The sequence below is a fragment of the Ahaetulla prasina genome, chromosome 2 (assembly GCF_028640845.1).
Source record: "Ahaetulla prasina isolate Xishuangbanna chromosome 2, ASM2864084v1, whole genome shotgun sequence".
Lineage (NCBI taxonomy): Eukaryota > Metazoa > Chordata > Lepidosauria > Squamata > Colubridae > Ahaetulla > Ahaetulla prasina.
The window spans coordinates 88,774,729-88,796,732 of record NC_080540.1 but is presented as its reverse complement, the minus strand read 5'-3'; the positions used below and the strand labels follow the sequence as shown (position 1 = coordinate 88,796,732).

The following is a 22,004-nucleotide window of genomic DNA, read 5'->3' as shown; positions in this document are numbered from 1 at the left end:
CTGAGTTAGTTCAAGAATAAGACTTCCATTTTCTTATTAGAACTTCAGTTCTGTAATTAATAGTACTGTAAATTGAAGGATCTCTACTTGAAATAAAAAAAGGCAGTAAAGCCAGATAATGTACTTGCTAACAAAGTGGTTTTATAATGCACAGTTGTATGAGTGAATAGCTGCTGCTGGAAATAATTAAGCGATGAGAACTGAACTGCTAAAATATGGCAGTAGATGGCAGTAAGGAGATAAACTATAATTTTTTTTGTTGCCATCTGTGACTTATCTGGAATTATGTATTTCAAATCTAGTGATTCTAGCTAGCCAGTTGGGTCTAGCAGTGATTACAGCATCAGACTAAAAACCAGGAGACTGTGAGTTCTGTGAGTTCTGGTCCCACTTTAGGCATGAAAGTGTGTAGGATCCATGTAGGATGATCTCATGCCAACCACTCACTCTTATTATACCAATTTACCTCACAGAGTTGTGGGAAAAATATGAGGAGAAAGGAGTATTAGGTATGTTTGCTGACTTGGTCCTGCAAACTGCAATCCTATGTTCTGTTGGGCTTGAATATTTATCTATAGGACACCATGTATCCATTGTTTGGTGGCATAATGTGCCATGGTACATTATATTCCTTTGTATAAATCATTCTGAAAAACACAGTAGATATTCCTACAAAAATCACTTCTTGAGAACTAGGCTTAGCCAATAAGGTAAATCAAGGGAACCAATTAAAATAATGGACAGAATGATGTTGCCCAGGAAATTTTTAATCAGTTACTACGTAAGTGCTGGTGTTGAATAAAGAGAGCTTTTATGGAGTTTTCCCAGAATCATAGTACAACTTGGTCAACTAGTTCCTACTGATACAGGATCCATTAGAGCAGGGATGTCAAACTCGTGGCCCATGGGCCGGATGCGTCACGCGCTGGCCATGCCCATCCCCAGTTTAGCGAAGGGGAGAAAAGTTGCAATATGTCACGTGACAACTATGTCGTCACGAGTTTGACACCTCTGCACTGGAGCATCTCTGACTGCTATTTGGTGAGGTAGAATGCATCACTTCATGTAGCAGTCTATTCTACAAAGGACATCAATCAGAAAGATATTCCTAATATCTAGTCTGAATCTACTTCCTTGTAGCTTTAATCCATTGGTACTATACCATTAGGCAATAGAGAATACATCCATTCTTTCTTCTGTGTGATAGCTCTTAAAATATTTGAAGGCTGCTATCATATCTGCCCTCCCTTATATAGGCTAAATACACCAAGATCCTTTAACTGTTCTCCATTATGGTCACTCTCCACTGAACCTGCTCCAGTTTGATTATATCCTTTTTCAACCACAATGTCACAACTGGATCTAAGATCAGGGCAGAGTAGAGTGAAAAAATTACCTCTAAGTAATTTTTATCTAGGAACAATTTTGCCCTGAACAAATTAGTTTACTCGAATAGAAAGTATTATATGTTGGAGAGGGTCACTCCAAAATCAGATTTTGTAGCACACAGGTCACTGCATTTATCTAGAGGGCAGTTCAGAAGTTAGTTAAATCTTTGTAATGTTTTTCCAGGATAAAACTATATCAGCTTTCCTTGAATATATAGCAATACTAAGTACTAATATTTATTCACTTCATTCAATGTCTACATTGCACTAGAACCACAATAAACATCAATTTAATCTCTTCATTAGAACAATACATTTTAACATCCAATTTCTTTGAATTTAAATTATTACATGTCTATAGTAGTGCTTCCAATTTGACAATCACTTTTTTAATGTAACTTGTAGCACCACTCTACAATCAGTAGAGGGCATTGTCATTAATCAGCTTTACAGAACAGTCATACAATAAGAATTTTGATCTCTCTTCAATTTTTGAGAACCATTCTAATATACCATTCTCAAAATTTTGAACCAGCAAAGAGAGACCCTGTCAAACAAGACAAACGAGTTTGATTTTGGAAGCAAATTAACTAAAATGATTCTTTTTTTCTGTTGTCTTCCAAATCATTGAGAACCAGTTATTTGATCTAGAAAGTTAGATAATAGGAAGATATGGTATGGGACTGATCATAATTCTAACAGAGAAAATGGGGAGACCCAGAACAATCAAGCTCACATAACTGAGTAATTTTTAAAAGCTTTTCTTAACGATATGAAAGGTGATTAAGGAAAAGTAGCCCCGTTTGGCAGGAAAAACTTCAACATCTTCCCTTAAAGCAGTGATTGCTAAACTTTTTAATCCCCCATGCCCCCAGGAAATGTTTAATATTTGCACCCCCTAAAAAAGTAATTACGACTTGTGATCTGTCACGAAAGGACACAATTCACTCTTTGTCATGCCCCCTGAAATTGCATTTCTCATTTCCTGAGAATGTGGTCAATCCAGGTTAATCCATCTTCCTTAAGGCCTTAGAATAGAATAAAATAAGAATTGGAAGGGACACTTGGAGGTCTTCTAGTCTAACCCCTGCTAAGCAGGAAACCCTACACCACTTCAGACAAATGGCTATCTAACATCTTCTTAAAAACTTCCAGTGTTGGAGCATTCACAACTTCTGGAGGCAAGTTGTTCCACTGATTTAATTGTTCTGTCAGGAAATTTCTCCTTAGTTCTAAGTTGCTTCTCTCCTTGATTGGTTTCCACCCTTTGCTTCTTGTCCTACCCTACCCTATTCTTCTTTGGAGAACAGCTTGACTCCCTCTTCTTTGTGGCAACCCCTGAGATATTGGAACACTGCTATTATGTCACCCCTAGTCCTTCTTTTCATTAAACTAGACGTGCCCAGTTCCTGCAACCGATCTTCATGTTTTAGCTTCCAGTCCCCTAATCATCTTTGTTGCTCTTCTCTGTACTCTTTCTAGAGTCTCCACATCTTTCTCCACTACTGTGTTAAGTGCTAGCCACCCACCCTTAAATCAGTAGAAAATCATAAAGTTGTTGCCCCACTGGTAATTCCTATCCTAACTCTATGGTGACAATCCTACAATTGTCTTAGTTTTAAGGCACTACTCATATAGTCCCCTGATTTTACTAGATGAGAAAATACTGTGCTACACTAATCCAAGCCCAGCTAAGGATGACTTAACCTTTTGAGTCACCCATCAGCTAGGCACAAGATAGAAAAATCATGGAGAGACACAGCAGAAGAAAGATGCAATGGAGAAAGAAACTTAGTTACAAATATGTTCAAATTTACAAAGCACTGGCTTAAAATCAAACTACTTTAGAATTTTGGTATAGCTCTAGTTCCATCGATTGAAATCAAGTGTAAACCTTTCATTTAATATCTAGTATCTCACAGATGTGTGACTGTGAAGTGCAATTTATTTGTAGCTCCTACTCCTTTTTCTCTTATTTTTTTACCCCCTCACATGGTCTATTATGAGGTAGTTAATTCTGATACTTCTTGGGACCTGGTCTGACTGCTGAATAGCAGGGTGAACTCCCTGACTAGCACTGAAATTGAAAGGAAGATGGAAAAGTCCCATTCTTCAGGATTTCAAAGAATAAGGGCATAAGAGAAAATCCCAACAAGAATTGTCTTTAGGTCATAGAATAACACCAGGGCCAGTACAGAGATGTATAACCTGAACCCAGGCCCTCCCTTGCCAGCCTTCAGCATGATCCCCTCCACACCAATACATTGCGATTATTAATGTGGCAGAAATGGAAAATTCTTAAACAATCAGGGAATTATTTAATTCATTTAATGTGAATGTTACGTCTACTCCCATTTCTTAAATTGGCCCTCATTTGTCAGGGAGGAGTGTGACCTGTGGCATGTCCCTTGAGGGCCACCTTAAGGGACATGAGATAAAAAAAAATATCTGAACACCTCTGGAGCAGAATGCAATGATGAAACAGTCACGTTGTGGTCTCCTTCCCTCCTTTTCTGTTTTTATACCACGTCAGTGTCTTTGGCCTCTCAAAGTGCTATGTGGCAATGAGTGAAGTCTCAGTAGAGATAGCAAAGGGGTGGCCTGAATCGCCATGAAGCACCCTGTACAAGAGCTCCTCTTTCTCTCGGTGACCTTGCTCCCTCAGCTGGGTCTCCTTCTCCAGGGCCTCACGAATGGTCAGAAGCTCCTCAGACAGCTGCCTATTAAAACATGGTAAGAATTACAGTTCTTAGGCCACAGTGTACAGATAGGAAGAAAGAAGTATGCATCAGTTTTCATTCCAAGGATTTGTCACTTCTTCTATATAAACCAAGTATACAAATTGTGTAGCTTAGTGGCTTTAAGCATAGCTTAAAACTTTCCAATTAGAAAGGCTTTGAAGGCTTTGTGGACTTCAAAGCCTTTCTAATTGGACCTAATAATTTTTATTGTTTTTTGCATTGATGAAGGCTTGGGGAATTAGCACAATGAGTTCTTGATTCCTTGAAGATATTTAAGATGCCCAATTTTCCCCTTAACATTGCTAATATTCTGCATGGTCCCCAAAACACAAGCCTCACTCTCTGGAGAAAGATCCTTGAGGCATCAGAAATGACAATCCCAGTTAATTCCAGAGTCAGAAAGTATACAGATTCTATTCTTATTTGTGGCTCTTCAAATGTTACTAAACTCTTAATTGTCATCAGCTGTAGCCTGGACAAAATGCTAAGCCATGATTTCCTTGATCATAATTTATTGAATACATCATTATAAGTCATAAACCATGATTTCCAAACTATAGTGGCTTTTAAGACAAAGCTAGAGTAATGCCATTATGGCTCAGTGTGCTGTATGAGCCTAGCTAGTTGAACAGTTGGGAGGAATAATGGAAGGTTGCAGTTTAAAAATGTATGGAAGCCACAAAGCAGTCACCCAATTCTACTAGGAGAAATTACTGACTGGGGAGAAAAGCACACATAATATATTATTGAAAATATACATCTTTTTTAAAAGAAAAACTGCCCAAGAATTTAGTAGTTCTTCAGATGTTTGTAATGCTACTAAGTGCAGTAGCCATGAGACTTTGGGATATAAAAACATTTCCCATAGTCATCAGATCACACTGACATAGAAAACTGATCAAACAAGAATCATCTTTGAATGGGGGCTAGTTTGGGTCTAGTGATTAAAGCGCCAGGCTAAACTGAGTTCTAGTTCTGCCCTAGGCATAAAAGCTGGCTGGGTGACTTTGGGCCAAACGCTCTGGACCCCTCTCACTTCACAGGTTTCTTGTTGTGTGGAAAATAGGATCTTCTGCTCCTTGGGTTACTTATAAAGTAATAAAGGTGAGATAAAAATCTAATAAATAAACAAAATAAAATCTTTTAAGGATTGTTGCTGTAGTGAAGACCCCACCTTGTCACTGACACTTGGTTCTGCATCCGTACTTGGAGATCTTCATTTTCCTGTTGTAGAATTTTAATTTTCTCTTCAAGTAGTAAGTTTGACTCCATCTAAGAGAAGACCAGAACAGTAAGCAAACCTCAAATACAACCAAGGTATATAGCATGCAAGAACCTCACAGTCACATAAAGACAAAGTAGCAAGCCACAGAACTTTATGGGAATGTGATCGCCCTAAACATATTTTCATCCTGGAAACTGTAGCTTTATAAGTGCACTAATAAAATCCTGGTCTTGGCCCTCATATCTATAGAGAATTGGGAATCACTTGCCCTCTGTAGGAAATGGAAGAACATTACTGGTTGTAAAATATTTTTCAAGCCCAAATGCACCTTCCAAAGGTGCATTTGGAGTTATAATCTTATAAAGATTATAACTCCAAACATTAGCATTTATCTTTATGAAAAAGCACATGATTTTCAGGGAAGGTCAAAGGTTCCAGATACAGTTCCCAATTCCCAACAGCTCCAATTAGGGCTGAAAAAATGCCTATCCATAGCCCCGAAGAATCCTTACCAGTATAAATAAAACATATTCGGTATGATCAGTGATCTGACCCTGAGTTCTACATGGATCCACTAACAAAGAGAACTGAGTCCCCTAGTCATCTGTCAACATAATTGACAGGGGCCTCTGGTGGCTCTACAGACTAATGCAGTCTGTTATTAACACAGCTGCTTGCAATTACTGCAAGTTCAAGTGCCACCAGGCCCAAGGTTGACTCAGCCTTCCATCCTTTATAAGGTAGGTAAAATGAGGACCCAGATTGTTGGGGGCAATTAAATTGACTTTGTATATAATATACAAATGGATGAAGACTATTGCTTAACACATTGTAAGCCGCCCTGAGTCTTTGGAGAAGGGCGGGATATAAATTCAAATTAAAACAAAAACAAAAACAAACATAATTACTAGATGTTTAGCCAGTCACCTGGTTTCTCCTTCCTACTATTGCATTTGGGAAGTTTTGGGCAAAATGGAAACAAGTACCACTGAAGTGAATCGCAGCCTTGTCTTGCAAAGGGCAGCCTATGAAGCTGTAGGAAGAGACCCCTGGATTCCACCTCCCGGCTCCTGTTATCCCATTAAGGCAAGGAGGGGATGGCAGGTTTGCATAAAGGGATCCTAATATGGCCAGTTGAAAAAAAAGCTTGTTCATTCTGGAGAATGGAAAAAAGGGCTTTGTTGTACTTCCTCACAAATCAGAGGGGTGGGATAAGGCATCCCTAAATAGGCTGATAGAGGACTACTGATTGGTTGAGATACTTCCCAAGAAGGGGAAACTGATGGACTGTCAGTTCTCTGGGAACACTGCATATTCATAAACATGTGAAAATGCCAGTTCCTGTTGCATTGAAGTATCCTAAAAGAGCCTTCTCAAGCCATTCTTCATTTTAATAGGGAGATTAGATGACTTGGGCCATGATGACTAAGGGTCATTTGGAAGGACCCTTAGAATAAGGCAGTTACCTATATTCCTATCTTTTCATTCCACAATGTCCAGTGGCACAAAATTGGAAAAGGCGATTCTCACTCTTTCTCTTTTGAAGCACAATATAGCTCTTTTATTAGTCTTTTCAGTCACATTTAGAATTCATACAAGTAACCCACCACTATTTCCAGGTTCAACAGCTTCTTGTCCAAGCTGTGGATGCGTTCATTCTTCATCTCAATGACAAAATGTAGACTCTCTAGTTCTTGCTCCCAGAACTGGCTGGGGGTCCCGTAGTCCTTTAAAGGTTTTTATTTTAAAAAAGGGAGAAATGCATTTATTTGTTTGTAGCAGCTCTGTTCTTCTTTTTTTTTTTTTTCCTAGCATAAGTTGCCCAAATAGCCAGCAAAAAAGGCATTAAGCGTCAACTAGTCCAGAGCAGGACTGGGCATGCTCTGAGAGCTTCACTGCTTGCCAATTTGTTTCCAGGTGCAATTCAAGGTTGCTTCTTATAAAGCAGGGGTCTCAAAGGCCGCCTTGAAAGAGGCGGTGGTGAGACCCCTCCTCAAGAAGCCTTCCCTGGATCCGGCTGTTTTAGGTAATTATCGTCTGGTCTCCAACCTTCGCTTTGCGGCGAAGGTTGTAGAGAGTATGGTGGCATATCAGTTTCCCTTACACCTGGATGAAACTGTCTATCTAGACCCATTCCAGTCCAGCTTCCAGCCCGGTTACAGCACGGAGATGGCTTTGGTCACGTTGGTGGATGATCTCTGGAGGGCCAGGGATAGGGGATGCTCCTCTGCCCTGGTCCTATTAGACCTCTCAGCGGCTTTTGATACCATCGACCATGGTATCCTGCTGCGCCGGTTGGGGGGATTGGGAGTGGGAGGCATCGTTTATCGGTGGTTCTCCTCCTATCTCTCCGATCGGTCGCAGACGGTGTTGACAGGGGGGCAGAGGTCGGCTCCGAGGCGCCTCACTTGTGGGGTGCCGCAGGGGTCGATTCTCTCGCCCCTTCTGTTCAACATCTATATGAAGCCGCTGGGTGAGATCATCAGTGGCTTCGGTGTGAGGTACCAGCTGTACGCTGATGACACCCAGCTGTACTTTTCCACACCGGGCCACCCCAACGAAGCCATCGAAGTGCTGTCCCGGTGTTTGGAGGCCGTACGGGTCTGGATGGGGAGAAACAGGCTCAAGCTCAATCCCTCCAAGACAGAGTGGCTGTGGGTGCCGGCATCCCGGTACAGTCAGCTGAGTCCTCGGCTGACTGTTGGGGGCGAGTCATTGGCCCCAATGGAAGGGGTGCGCAACTTGGGCGTCCTCCTAGATGAACGGCTGTCTTTTGAAGATCATTTGACGGCCGTCTCCAGGAGAGCTTTCTACCAGGTCCGCCTGGTTCGCCAGTTGCGCCCCTTTCTAGACCGGGATGCCCTATGCACGGTCACTCACGCCCTCGTGACGTCTCGCCTGGATTACTGCAATGCTCTCTACATGGGGCTCCCCTTGAAGGGCATCCGGAGGCTGCAGTTAGTTCAGAATGCGGCTGCGCGGGTTATAGAGGGAGCCCCCCGTGGCTCCCGTATGACACCAATCCTGCGCAGACTGCACTGGCTACCTGTGGCCTTCCGGGTGCGCTTCAAGGTTTTGGTAACCACCTTCAAAGCGCTTCATGGCATAGGGCCGGGTTATCTACGGGACCGCCTGCTGCTACCGAATACCTCTCACCGACCCGTGCGCTCTCACAGAGAGGGACTCCTCAGGGTGCCGTCAGCTAGGCAGTGTCGTCTGGCGACGCCCAGGGGAAGGGCCTTCTCTGTGGGGGCTCCCACCCTCTGGAACGAACTCCCCCCAGGACTCCGTCAACTTCCGGACCTCCGAACCTTCCGTCGCGAGCTCAAGACACATTTATTCATTTGTGCAGGACTGGACTAGATTTTAAATTTATAGGGGTTTTAAATTGGTTTTAATATTTATATTTATATTTTTAATAATTTGGCATTAGAATAAGTTTTTTAATGGTTATCTTAATTTGTACATAAATGTTTTATTTGCCTGTGAACCGCCCTGAGTCCTTTGGGAGATAGGGCGGTATACAAATATGAATAAATAAATAAATAAATAAATAAACTCGTGTTGTCACAGCGTCCTCACGTGACATATTGCAACTTTTCCCCCCTTCACTAAACTGGGCGTGGCCAATGCCTGATTTGCACTTACAATGGTTCCAGCATCTTTCAATCAGGTGGAACTTTCCCTGCTAGCTTCCCACAAGCAAAGTCATGTGGAAGCTGGCAGAGAAGGTTGGAAGTTTTTTGGGTAAGTTTCTCTTGCCTGTGTACTTGTGCCACACTTTCCTAGTCACCTGCATAATCTTGTGCTCCCTAACCCTGCCCAGCAGCAGTCACCCCAAGCTTCACCATGCTCCGCTGTGTGACCTTTGCTACTTGTGTATGCTTGCATCCCCACCCCAGACCCTGTTGCACTTCCTTGCTCCTTCTCCCACCCTTAGCCACTTGCATGTCTCTGTCTTGTTTGCAAGCCACATGGGTCTTGCAACTTCCTGCCAGCTTCCACGCTCAGTTTATTTGTGGAAAGCTGACAGGAAATTGCGAGAAAATATTTGCTTAAGAACCCACTATTTTCACTTAATGACAAATAGCAGCAAGGACTGCAGGGTTTACCATTGCTAAGTGGTGTGATCATGTGACATTATGCTTTATGTCCACATTAGTTAGTTGTAATTCAAGGATAACCCGTAAACAGTTTCAAACACCCTAAACCAAGCAGCGATAGGAACTGGGAACAATTATTGTTTTTATGACCGTATAGTGCGGAATGGCTGCTGAAAGCAAAACCACGTAAGTATCCTTCCTCCAACATTTTTATTGTGGTTTTATTTTGGTATGTTCAGAAGACTCTGGTGTTTAGACGCTCTCTTTAAATAAACAGATCAAAATATCCCATACAGTGTAAGTCACCTGAATGTGCTTTTTATAATCTCTGCTCAGAATTGACTCTTCTACCCGTTTCATTTTCTCCTGAAAGGCCTTCAGCTGGGAAGTCAGCTTGTCAATGGTCTCCTGGAGCAGAAAGATGAGACAGATTAGTCTTACTTTATGGCTTTCATCACATTTTCTCTGTTCTCCACACTCAGTGCCATAGTGAGTCGATTTCATCATTGGCTACCTCATTTTTCAATTTCATCAGAACCTCAAAGGTTAATGATTTGGGACAAAACTTCCTTTTGCCATTTCTGATACAGAAGCCATAGCACTCGGAATGCTATACTACCATATTATTGGTTTTGGGCATTTCTCCACCAATGATATTATAGCATCACCCATCCATTGTTGTGATGTCACAAGACTTCCCCTGTTTCTCTTTTATTATGAACAGAAGACTCCGGAAGATGCCATAGGTCATTATGCTCCAAATGCTCCAACACTGGAGAATTTTAAGAAAGTGTTGGATAACCATTTGTCTGAAATGGTATAGGGTTTCCTGCCTGGGCAGGGGGTTGGACTAGAAGACCTCCAAGGTCCCTTCCAACTCTGTTGTTGTTGTTATTATTATTATTAATTAGGATGTTGGTGTTTCCAAACAAGAACAGAATAGCAATAATAATTTTCTACCACCACACACCTATAGCTAGCTTCATGGTCCCCAATTCCTCAAAGTGCAATATATAATAGAATGATCCAATTTATACCCTCCAGCATTGTGTCCTCTAGAAGCACAAAAGTACAATTCCATAATTACCAACCAGAGTAAGGAGGCACATTGGGAAGGGACCAGATAGAACAATGCAGATCAAAACAGAGATCAAATAAGTGGAGCCTTTTTTGCTGACAACTTAATATAATATAATATAATATAATATAATATAATATAATATAATATAATATAATATAATATAATATAATATAATATAATATAATATACTATACTATACTATACTATACTATACTATACTATACTATACTATACTATACTATACTATACATTATATTATATTATATTATATTATATTATATTATATTATAATATAATATATTATATTATATTATATTATAAGTTGTCAGCAAAAAAGGCTCCACTTATTTGATCTCTGTTTTTGATCTGCATTGTTCTATCTGTGTGCCTCCTTACTCTGGTTGGTAATTATGGAATTGTACTTGACCTGCTGTACTGAATCTGGAGCTTTCTGTTTCCCTGAAGCAGAGAAACTGGTACCTGCAAAGATGCCTGAGTTTTTTGGTAGGTTTCGGTTAGGAACAGCTTCTCTTGATCATGTGTTTTCTGGAGTTCTGCAAGAGAAAGACAAAATGGGGGTCCAAAAAAAAAGAAAGCACAAGCTCCATTTTGATGTATCCATTTTTTCTTTATATGCAGTGACTGACAAATCACTTGTATTGAGTCACATCCAGGAGGCAGACGGAGTAAGCAAACAGAGCATTAACAATTATATGGACAAAGAGCCAGAAGGCACTGAAAAACAGAATGAGCCACATTAGAATAGGATAGGATAGGATAGGATAGATAGGATAGGATAGGATAGGATAGGATAGGATAGAATAGAATAGAATAGAATAGAATAGAATAGAATTTTTTATTGGCCAAGTGTGATTGGACATAAAAGGAATTTGTCTTGGTGCATTATTAAAGTATTGTGCATCTCAAGTGAATATGAGCTGTCTATAGGGAACAAGAACTGAACGATGGCAAATTGGTTTGGGGAGATGTCATACCGGTGATGAGCCAAGGGTTTCCTGCAAGCATCACCAATTGCTAGAGAAATCAGTAGGCACCACTTTCTTTACAGCAAAATTATGACTAAAGCTTTTTAAGAGGTGATTAAATCATCAGTCATTAAAAATTGTGCTCATAAATGTGATGCTATTCCTGCCATTCCTTGCTGAGTCTCTGTAGTTATTACTTATGCTTTGGTCATTCGGCCACCTTTTGGTATCCTTCCCATAAAACTGGAGAAAGAGACTTGTTAATGATGCTGTTAATAAAGGACAACTATCTGTGATGGGTAGGACCAAAAAGGAAAGCACTGAGAGGCAGAAGATCCAATGGACAATTTCGCAATCTCACTTAGACCACCAGAACTAAGCCCATCCAGAAAAGCAATAGAATCTGTATTATTATCAACAAGTGCAGTAGATGTAAACAGAAGCTTGCTCTTCTGAAGGTCTGTCATTCAAACAGAGTATTGAACTGCAAGGCAAGGGATCCCCAATGTCTTTGGGAAGCCCCAAAGGACATCTGCACCTCATACTGGGTCAGATAGGTGGCCAGTCTCCTCTTCCCTTCCCTTAAATATTGCCATCTGATGGCTGCCTTTTCTATAATAGCCCCTGCCTTAAGGAACACCCCCCCGAACTTTGGCAGGTCTCTGCCCTCTTAGCCTTCCATAAAACTTTGAAGACCCAGCTCCCCCCCCCATGAGATAAGAATAGGTAAACTGCACATTAGAAGTTTGACTTGGTGTCAGGTGTTTATTGCTTTTAATTTTTATTCATTTATTTGTTCAATTTCTATGGCCACCCAACTCAGTCAACGATGCTATTAATGTTTTTAATATGTTTGGTTTTACAGTTTACTGTGGTTTTTATGCTGTTTGAACTTTTGATTGAGAAGTGCTCAGGGTTGTTTACAAGAGGGGTGGGTATGTAAATGTTTTAAGTAAATAAATAAAACCTGGACCTGTCTAGATATGGGCAGCCACAGTCATTTCATTCCCAGCCTTCACCTTTAATGGCAGAGACTTCCCATAGACTTATTTTACGCTAATCTGGATGATTATTATTTCTGCCCTTTTTTATATATAACTCAGGGTGGCATACATTGGTGCTTTATTTTTAAAAAGTCAGAAACAGAAAAAATGTCACCATAAACATGTTTTAGAGTCTTACTTTGCAGTATTTCCTCCTGTTCTCTCTTCAACATATTGTATTTTTCAGAGAATTGTTTGTGCTGCAAGTCCTCCTTCTCTACCTAAGGGAGAGAAAGTTATAAAAGGTTAACCTGTAGATAAATTTAAAAAATACATTATTATCATAAAACATGCATTATAATCAACCAAAAAGAATTTTGAGCAGTTTCCCCTCAAATTGTCTCACAGTGGACTGAAATGGGAGTGGCCAGATTAGCATTTTAATTTTATGCAGCTTTATGAATAACCCTAATGAATCTGCATCTGAATACACTGGCGTAGGATTTTGAATAGAGACTGGTGATGTTAGAAGCATTCTTTTCTCCTATTCGAACATCAGATCAACAGAATAGAATAGAATAGAATAGAATAGAATAGAATAGAATAGAATAGAATAGAATAGAATAGAATAGAATAGAATAGAATAGAATTCTATATTGGCCAAGTGTGATTGGACATGCAAGGAATTTGTCTTGGTGCATATGCTCTCAGTGTACATAAAAGAAAAGATACGTTTATTAAGAATTCTAAGGTACAACACTTAATGATAGTCATAGGGTACAAATAAGCAACCTGGAAACAATCAATATCAATATAAATGGTAAGGATACGAGCAACAAAGTTACAGTTTTGGAAGGCTTTTAAAGTATGGGGGGGGGAACCCATGCCAAAAAAAAAAAAGGATCAATTGCAAAAAGTGTGTTTTTATCATGGGAAATCTTTAATTATTAACAAAGCACTGTGGCACAGAGATAAAGAAGCAGACTTGATGGATGAAAAGTGATAGATTAATTAATGGTTAGTTCGTATCCATAGTCAACCAACAACCTGTGGCTGTTAAAAATATTCTAGTCTGTTATGGTGGCGAATATCTGTAGCTTGAGTGTAGGATGAGGGTGAAGGTTCGTGAGTTGGTTCTGAACATTTCATTACCAGGCTACGTAACATTTTCAGCAGATTCTGATGTCAACATTTATTTATTTATTTATTTATTTATTTTGTCACAACATCATATAAAAAGGATTATATAGTATATAAACATATATATGAGTAAATATTAGGAGGTATAAGCATCAATATATATATAGGAAGAAGAAAAGAAAAGAAAAACAATAGGACAGGAACGGTAGGCACGTTTGTGCGCTTATGCACGCCCCTTATGGTCCTCTTAGGAATGGGGTGAGGTCAATAGTAGAAAGTTTTTGGTTAAAGCTTTTAGGATTATGGGAAGAGACCACAGAGTCAGGTAAAGTATTCCAAGCACTGATGATTCTGTTACAGAAGTCATATTTTCTGCAATCTAGATTAAAGCGGTTAACATTAAGTTTAAATCTGTTGGTTGCTCTTGTATTGTTGCAATTAAAGCTGAAGTAGTCTTTAACAGGAAGGACATTACAATAGATGATTCTATGAGTTAAACTTAGGTCTTGTCAAAGGCGACATATGATGATGATTTAGGTAGAAATAGTATAGCTCATTTTCAGTAATGATGCCCATATCTCACAAGTCTTGGGTGGTAACCATTGGAAATCAGCTAGCTACCATGGGCAGAAACTGGCCCATGGTCTACTGACACAGGAGCCAAATAATAAAGCTATTAATTTTATTGTTGAATGAAAAGGGTGAACTCAAATCAATGCAAGAATTAGAAGAACAAGGTATAAAAATGAATTGGTTTTCATATTTGCAAATACATTCTAGACATGATAAAGACTTTAAGACAGAAGGTTTTTATAATAATCTGACTAATTTAGATAAAATGTTAACAGGTAATGATGAAAATCTAATTAAAAATTATATGGATACTTATTAGAAGTTAAACTGGAAGAAGAACAAGTTAAAGAAACAATGATTGCTTGGGGGGGAAACTTTGGGTATGGGATTGATCTAGATATATGGCAAAAGTTGTGGTCACAAAATTATAAAATGACAATGTCAACTGCATATAAAGAGAATTTATACAAGATGTTTTATAGGTGGCATTTATCCCCAACGAGAATCGCCAGGATGTTCAAGAATAAATCTGAAAAATGTTGGAAATGTCATCAGAAATCTGGTTCATACTACCATATGTGGTGGACATGCGTAGAAGCTAAAAGATATTGGACTAAAATCCAAATGTGGCTGGAAAAAATTATAAAAAAACATATAGACTTTAAACCAGGGGTTTTCTTACTGGGGATTATACCTGAAACTTATAATAGAGAATTGAGATATTTGATCGTGAATGTAGTAACAGCAGCTAGAATTGTGTTTGCAAAAAATTGGAAAAATGAGAAAACAGCAACATAAGACGAAATTATTATGAAAATAATGGAATGTGCAGAAATGAGTAAATTGACATTTGAAATTAGAGAACAGGAAGATAAATAATATTACAAGATATGGGATTTATTTTATCAATGTTTAGATAATAAAATATGTTAATGACACTTGATAGAGATATGTATAATATAAGAATTGTTGAAAGATGCAAAATGCAATGTAACATTACTAGTGTGAATTAAGATGAGGAGCGAATAATATAAGGTAAGCAATAAAAATCTAGAACATAATATATGAAGATAGGGAGGATATATTCATATATTCATTCATAAATGATAAATTGACCAAAATAATTGGATATATAGTGGTATACATTTTACCAAAATGTAAAATTAAATAAATTACATATTATAAGTATGGTGAAATTGCACAAAAAATTTGTAAGTAACCAACCAACATGCTGTTTGTATTTTTATTGAAGATGTTTTTATGTATGTTTGTTTAGAAAATAAAACTTTTCAAAAAAAAAAAAGCTGTTAACTTTGTTTCTGTATTTACCCAAGCAACACTATCTCAGTGTGCTTTGAAGAAAATTAACTCTCCTCAGTTTGAACACCTTCAATTAAAGTAGAAAGAAGGAAGTAGGTAAACTTTCCCCAACTTTGGGAAAACCCACAAGAATTTCTCTTGCAATACCACTCTCCACAAAGAGCGAGAAAAGGGGAAATAGTAGGAAAGGAAATGAGCAGTTGTGAAATTGGTGAGGTTCCCAATGTACAGGGAGAAGCTAACATTTTTATTCGTGTTTTTTTTAAAGATCCCAAGTGAGTTCAGATACGTGGTCTTTAAAAACAGTGAGTTTAAACCAACTGAAATATAACGAGGTTGTTCATCGACGAGTACCAAAGTACTCTACTCAGGTGACACAAAAAGACGAGCCATATAAATCCTGAGTTTTTATGCCGTCCCCAAGGAGTATATTAGGGGCTTATCTGAATCTGATTTCTGCAGAAAAAGGAAGAAAAAAAATGCCAAACAGAAAGGAAATATACGTGAGCACCTAATTATATGCATATTGAATGGGCAGGTCTAACCTGGAGTTGAATATCCTGGCTATGAGTCTCAGCATGGTGAACTTCCTTCAGACAATCTTCCTCTTCCTGTTGTTGTTGTTGTTGTTGTTGTTTGAGCCTTGTGGTCTCCTCCATCTGCTTCTCCAGCAGCACAGCCTTCCTTTTTTCTGCTTCATTGTGCAAATAATCCCTGTTGGCTTGTTCAAGGGAATGGGAGAAAAGAAGAATTAGATATAAGTGGCTTTCTTTTCCCTTTCCCCATCTTGATGGTTATGCTATTATTTTTCTCCAACGTTGTGATCAAAGCCCAATTTATTATCTAAAAGGGTTTCTGGGAACAGATGCTACATGCTCTATAAATACAGATAGTTCTTGATTTACAATTCACAATTGAGCCCCAAATTTATGTTGCTACGTAAGACATTTATTAAGTAAGTTTTGCCCCATTTTGAAATCTTTCTTGCCACAATTGTTGTTGCTGCAGTTATTCAGCTGGTAAAACAGTTTATAAATGAATTTGACTTTGCTTGTCAGAAAGTCACAAAAGGTGATCACATGACCATGAGACACTACCACTGTCATAAATATGAGTCAGTTGTCAGTCTGAATTTTGGTCATGTGACCATGGAGATGTCACTACAGTCATAAGTGTGAAAACCCATCGTAAGTCATTCTTTTCAGTGCCTGTGAATGGTCACTAAACACACTGTTATATGTCAAGGACTTCCTGTACAGAATTTCTGAAGAATCTTCCGGGATATCTGACATGGCTAGCAAGACTGCTCGTTCAATCACACACAATGTTTAGGGTCCCTCTAGAAGAGCCTGCAAACAGCATCAGATATAAACTGGAAGTAACAAATGTGCATGCATGATTTGCTGGAGGACCTTAAACAAGCTACTCTCTCATACCATTTGCAATCAGTGACAGATAGGAATATTGGTCTGTCATGCGGTTAATGAGGGCTTATGAATGTTATATGCAGTACAGAATATAGGAAGAGAGTTACATAAATCTGGATTCCCATGCATCTTGTCAGGAATTAAAACTCCCTAAATCCAGAGGGAACATGCAAAGAATGAGCTGCGGGTATCAATAGGTCTTTGATCAAACCAACTAATGCCCTTGAACATAATGTAGAATTTTGTCCTGAGTACCACTTCTGACCTAAAACCTGGAAAGGAGATTCTTTAAAATTCCAGATTTAAGATTTATAAATGAAAACAAACTCTGTTTGCTGCAGTCTTTTTACTATTCACCACTGTATGAAGGAACCTGACGAACTATAATAAGCACTAAATGCTGTTCATTTAAACAACTGGAATTTGGTATTGCTCCTTTGTTGGGAAAGCCATAGAGATTTGTTTATTTAGAGCAAAAGATTGGTATAATGTTTATTTATTTATTTTATTTATTTATTTTGTCACACATTATATATAAGCATAAGCATAAAATAATTATACAATATATAAGCATATATATGAGTATGAGTATATAATAACTATATTAATTGAATATAACGAAGGAAAACAATAGGACAGGAACAGTAGGTACGTTTGTGCTCTTATGCACGCCCCTTACAGACCGCTTAGGAATGGAGTGAGGTCAATAGTAGATAGTTTTTGGTTGAAGCTTTTGGGATTTTGGGAAGAGACCAGAGAGTCAGGTAATGAGTTCCAAGCGTTAACAACTCTGTTACAGAAGTCATATTTTCTGCAATCAAGTTTGAAGCGGTTGACATTAAGTTTGAATCTATTGTTTGCTCTTGTATTGTTGCAATTGAAGCTGAAGTAGTCTTCGACAGGAAGGACATTGTGATAGATGATTCAGGTCATGTCGAAGGCGGCGTAGTTCTAAATTTTCTAAACCCAGGATTTCAAGTCTGGCATAAGGTATTTTGTTGTATTCAGATGAGTGGAGAACTCTTCTTGTAAAATATTTCTGGACACGTTCAATTGTATTGATGTCAGAAATGTGGTATGGGTTCCAAACAGTCGAGCTTTATTCAAGAATGTGTTAAGTCACATGCACTGTCATTTATGATACTGTGAACTAGTGAAAAATACCTGTTTATATTGCAATTATAAACATTCATATTCCATGAGAGCAACAAAAATGTGTCGATATATAGACCATAGCTAAGAGTTAGAAAGACATATTCAGTATAATTCTATTACAAGCTTCGGCTGATGGGAACACATTTGTCAGCAGAATGCAGAAGAATCTGTTTTCTTCTATCCAAACACTCTTTTATTTATGTACCCACAAAAATCTGCTCTGGAGGGGTGGGGAAAACAGCTCCTCCCTAGTAGATTTGTGATCCTGAATGCTTAAAGGCTTGGCTTGTTTTTTTAAAAAATGACAGTGTGGTTGCATGCAGACTAATGTTCCCTGCGTGTAGAAGTGTAACATTGAGTAACGGAACTCAGTGTTTTCCTCAACTCCTGCCCTCACTTCCTCTCCAAGGTAGCTGTAAGAACTCTGTTAGGTTTTTACAATAATAACTTTGGAGCAAAAGCCTTTGGAGCAAAAACAAACAAACAAACAAATCTCAACGAAGTGATTAGAATAGCCCAGTGGTGAAATCCAATTTTTTTTACTACCGGTTCTGTGGGCATGGCTTGGTGGGCGTTGTGTGGCTTGGTGGGCGTGGCAGGGAAAGGATACTGCAAAATCCCCATTCCCTACTCACTCCTGGGGGAAGGATATTGCCAAATCTCCATTCCCACCCCACTCTGGGGCCAGCCAGAGGTGGTATTTGCCGGTTCTCCCAACTACTCAAAATTTCTGCTACCAGTTCTCCGAACTGCTCAAAATTTCCACTACCGGTTCTCCAGAACCTGTCAGGACCTCCTAGATTTCACCCCGGAATAGCCTCTCAGTACAACACACTTGATAGAACACTCAGGGATTAGTACATGGAGCTAATAAGGCAGGGAAGGCATAAAACTCACTCCAGAATCTAACATTATTTAATTGTTCTGCAATGGTTTTCTGAGCATTTCTTTGAATCCCTTCCAATTTTTTAATCCATGTTGAAAGCTCACCTCTCCCAAAATTTGCTTATTTCGCTCATTGGGTTGGAATTATCTAGGGAATTTTCAGCCAGCTCATCTGCCAAAGCTTCTGAACATTGAGAATTTTAAACCTTAATTTAAGTGATCTAATTAAAGTCAATAATTAAACCTATCTATGACTAGAAATCAGAACTGGTTACTATCATGGTCTAATACACACAATCCTGGATCAATATCTTACCCGTATGACCTCACATGAAATCGTTTCCTCAAACAGAGTTTATTCTGGGCCTCTGTGGCTCAGACCAGTAAGACAGTCTGTTATTAACAGCAGCTGCTTGCAATTACTACAGGTTCAAGCCCCACTAGGCCCAAGGTTGACTCAGCCTTCCATCCTTTATAAGGTAGGTAAAATGAGGACCCAGATTGTTGGGGGCAATAAGTTGACTTTGTATATAATATACAAATGGATGAAGACTATTGCTTAACATAGTGTAAGCCGCCCTGAGTCTTCGGAGAAGGGCAGGATATAAATGCAAATAAAAAAAAAATTCCAAAATCAAATTTACAATACACACGAGACTACAGATAGTCCCCAATTTAGAACCACAACTGAGCCCAAAATTTATGTTGCTAAGTGATAATTTTTTAAATGAGTTTTGCCCCATTTTATTACTTTTCTTGCCACATTTGTTAAGTGAACCACTGCAGTTGTCAAATTAATAACATGGTTGTTAAATGGATCTGGTTTTCCCCATTAATTTTGCATGTAAGAAGGTCGCAAAAGATGGTCACATGACCCTGGAACACTGTAACCATCCTAAATATGAGTCAGTTGTCAAGCTGTAAATCACATAACCATGGGGATGCTGCAATGGTCATAAGTGTGAAAAATGGTCATAAATCACTTTTTTCAGTGCTGTTGTAACTTTGAACGGTCACTAAGTGAACCTTTGTAAGTTGAGGACTACCTGTATTTTTAAGGATACCCTGCTGTTGTTACTAATTCTTTGTTACCTTCAGACAAGTACTCTAGTCATTGTTGGTACTTTACGGCTACGCTGTATAGAGCATGCTACAGAAGAGACTGTATTAGGCTATATGTCCCACTCTGTAAGAAGAGGGTTAATATATGCCAGTGATGGCTAACCTTTTCTGGACCAAGTGCCCAAAGCACATGCATCATTTTCTGGATCGCAATAGGTCAGATGTACACTCAGCTTACTATAGATGGAATCCATCTGCAAGCTCCAGATCCACATTTCTGTGTCCATATTAGGACAAAGCCTTTCTTAGGTCACCATCAAGTTCACAAAAATATACAAGCTATCTCTTAGCTTCTGCGAATGCCTTATGCAAACCTGGGATATCTAGTTTGCAGGGCTGTTTATATGCAAAACATTTAACACAGCACTCGGTGTAAGACAGGCAATTCCATGCCAGATATTTGTTCAGAATTTAAGGTAGAATTGGATTTCTTTGAACCTGTGAATTATAAGCGCAATGAAAGCAACAGCAGAGCAAAGTGGGAAAGGAGAATATAAGAAAAGGAAACAGTCAAAGCCACTTCATGCACAGCTTGATGCACTGAATAAAGAATAAACAGTTATCTAAGGTTTTCTCAGCAACTTGAAGAGTTGAAGAGCTAGGAACTTTAAGGTTAATATGTCACTAGGTCTGAAAAACCTACATTTTAAAAAGTAACTACTTGTTTGCAGAGATAAGAGCGCATGACTACTCAGGAACATCAAGAAGAAGTTGATTGCCAAGTCTTGATGTATTACTTAATGCCATTACTTGGTTCTACTCAAATATATATTTATGAGGCTGGACACCACATTGTCCACATGTAGCAAACAACCAAAGGCTCCCAAATTACCTTTATTTACTGTTACAGGCTACTGACACAGAGGGAGATGTTTTATTATGATTGCAATTTCCAGATGCTATGTCAAGAACCACCAATGGCTTTGTGAATAGGAGGCATCTTTTTTTTTAAATTTGCATTTATATCCCGCCCTTCTCCGAAGACTCAGGGCGGCTTACACTATGTCAAGCAATAGTCTTCATCCATTTGTATATTATATACAAAGTCAACTTATTGCCCCCAACAATCTGGGTCCTCATTTTACCTACCTTATAAAGGATGGAAGGCTGAGTCAACCTTGGGCCTGGTGGGACTTGAACCTGCAGTAATTGCAAGCAGCTGCTGTTAATAACAGACTGCATTAGTCTGTTGAGCCACCAGAGGCCCTGATTATCTTGAGATAATGGGTGAGGGTACAAGGGTACAGAGCAAAGGGCTATCTACATTATGTGGAGCAAACGTGGTTCAAACAAAATTTATTTCATTCAAAATGTGTTCAAACAAAATTTATGATAAGAGATAAAATCTCTTATCAAATTAGAAATGAATGCTTTATGTCCATCAACCAGTCATTATTCTGACTGTATATCATTAAATCTCTCGTAATGGCCTGGGGGAAATGATGCATCATAGAGCAACAATTTTTGACCCACGTACATCAAATGGGCTAACTTACAGAATGCATCCAAAATCCAGGACCCACGACTCCTGAGGGAATGATATGTGGGAAAGTTGTGGCTGCTTCATGGTGATCTTCATTTTCAAAGTTCCATGACATTTTTCCAGCCAGTCTTAGAATCCCTTGCTTCCTCCCCCATCCTACAGCAGCCACTTATCCATGGGCAGGGAAAGGAAAGGGAGTGGGATTTCTCATGCTTGCTGCCAGATTCCCAGAAGGAAACTCAATAGGGAAGCTGGCAGGAAATCAGAAGTCGCACTCACTCCCACTGGTTTTTTTGCCCCCACCCCCAGGTCATTCTGTTTCTCTGTTTGGATAAGGAGTTGGACATATGACCCAACAGGTCACAGGTTCTCTAGCATTTCCTAAATCCCTT

At 39.0% G+C, this 22,004-nt stretch overlaps 1 protein-coding gene across 1 annotated transcript in view; it reads right to left on the bottom strand.

Moving 5' to 3' along the window:
* Positions 1-1,611: 1,611 nt before the first annotated feature.
* The window catches only part of CCDC69 (coiled-coil domain containing 69), a 40,410-nt gene continuing 20,017 nt past the window's right edge, over positions 1,612-22,004 (bottom strand). The window contains exons 3-9 of the mRNA XM_058170734.1: positions 16,086-16,261; positions 12,707-12,788; positions 11,019-11,092; positions 9,764-9,865; positions 6,962-7,081; positions 5,304-5,401; positions 1,612-4,108 (exon numbers count right to left, since the gene is read on the bottom strand). Coding sequence (XP_058026717.1) covers positions 3,943-4,108; positions 5,304-5,401; positions 6,962-7,081; positions 9,764-9,865; positions 11,019-11,092; positions 12,707-12,788; positions 16,086-16,261 — 818 coding nt within the window. The 3' untranslated portion in view covers positions 1,612-3,942. The remainder of the gene's footprint in view (positions 4,109-5,303; positions 5,402-6,961; positions 7,082-9,763; positions 9,866-11,018; positions 11,093-12,706; positions 12,789-16,085; positions 16,262-22,004) is intronic.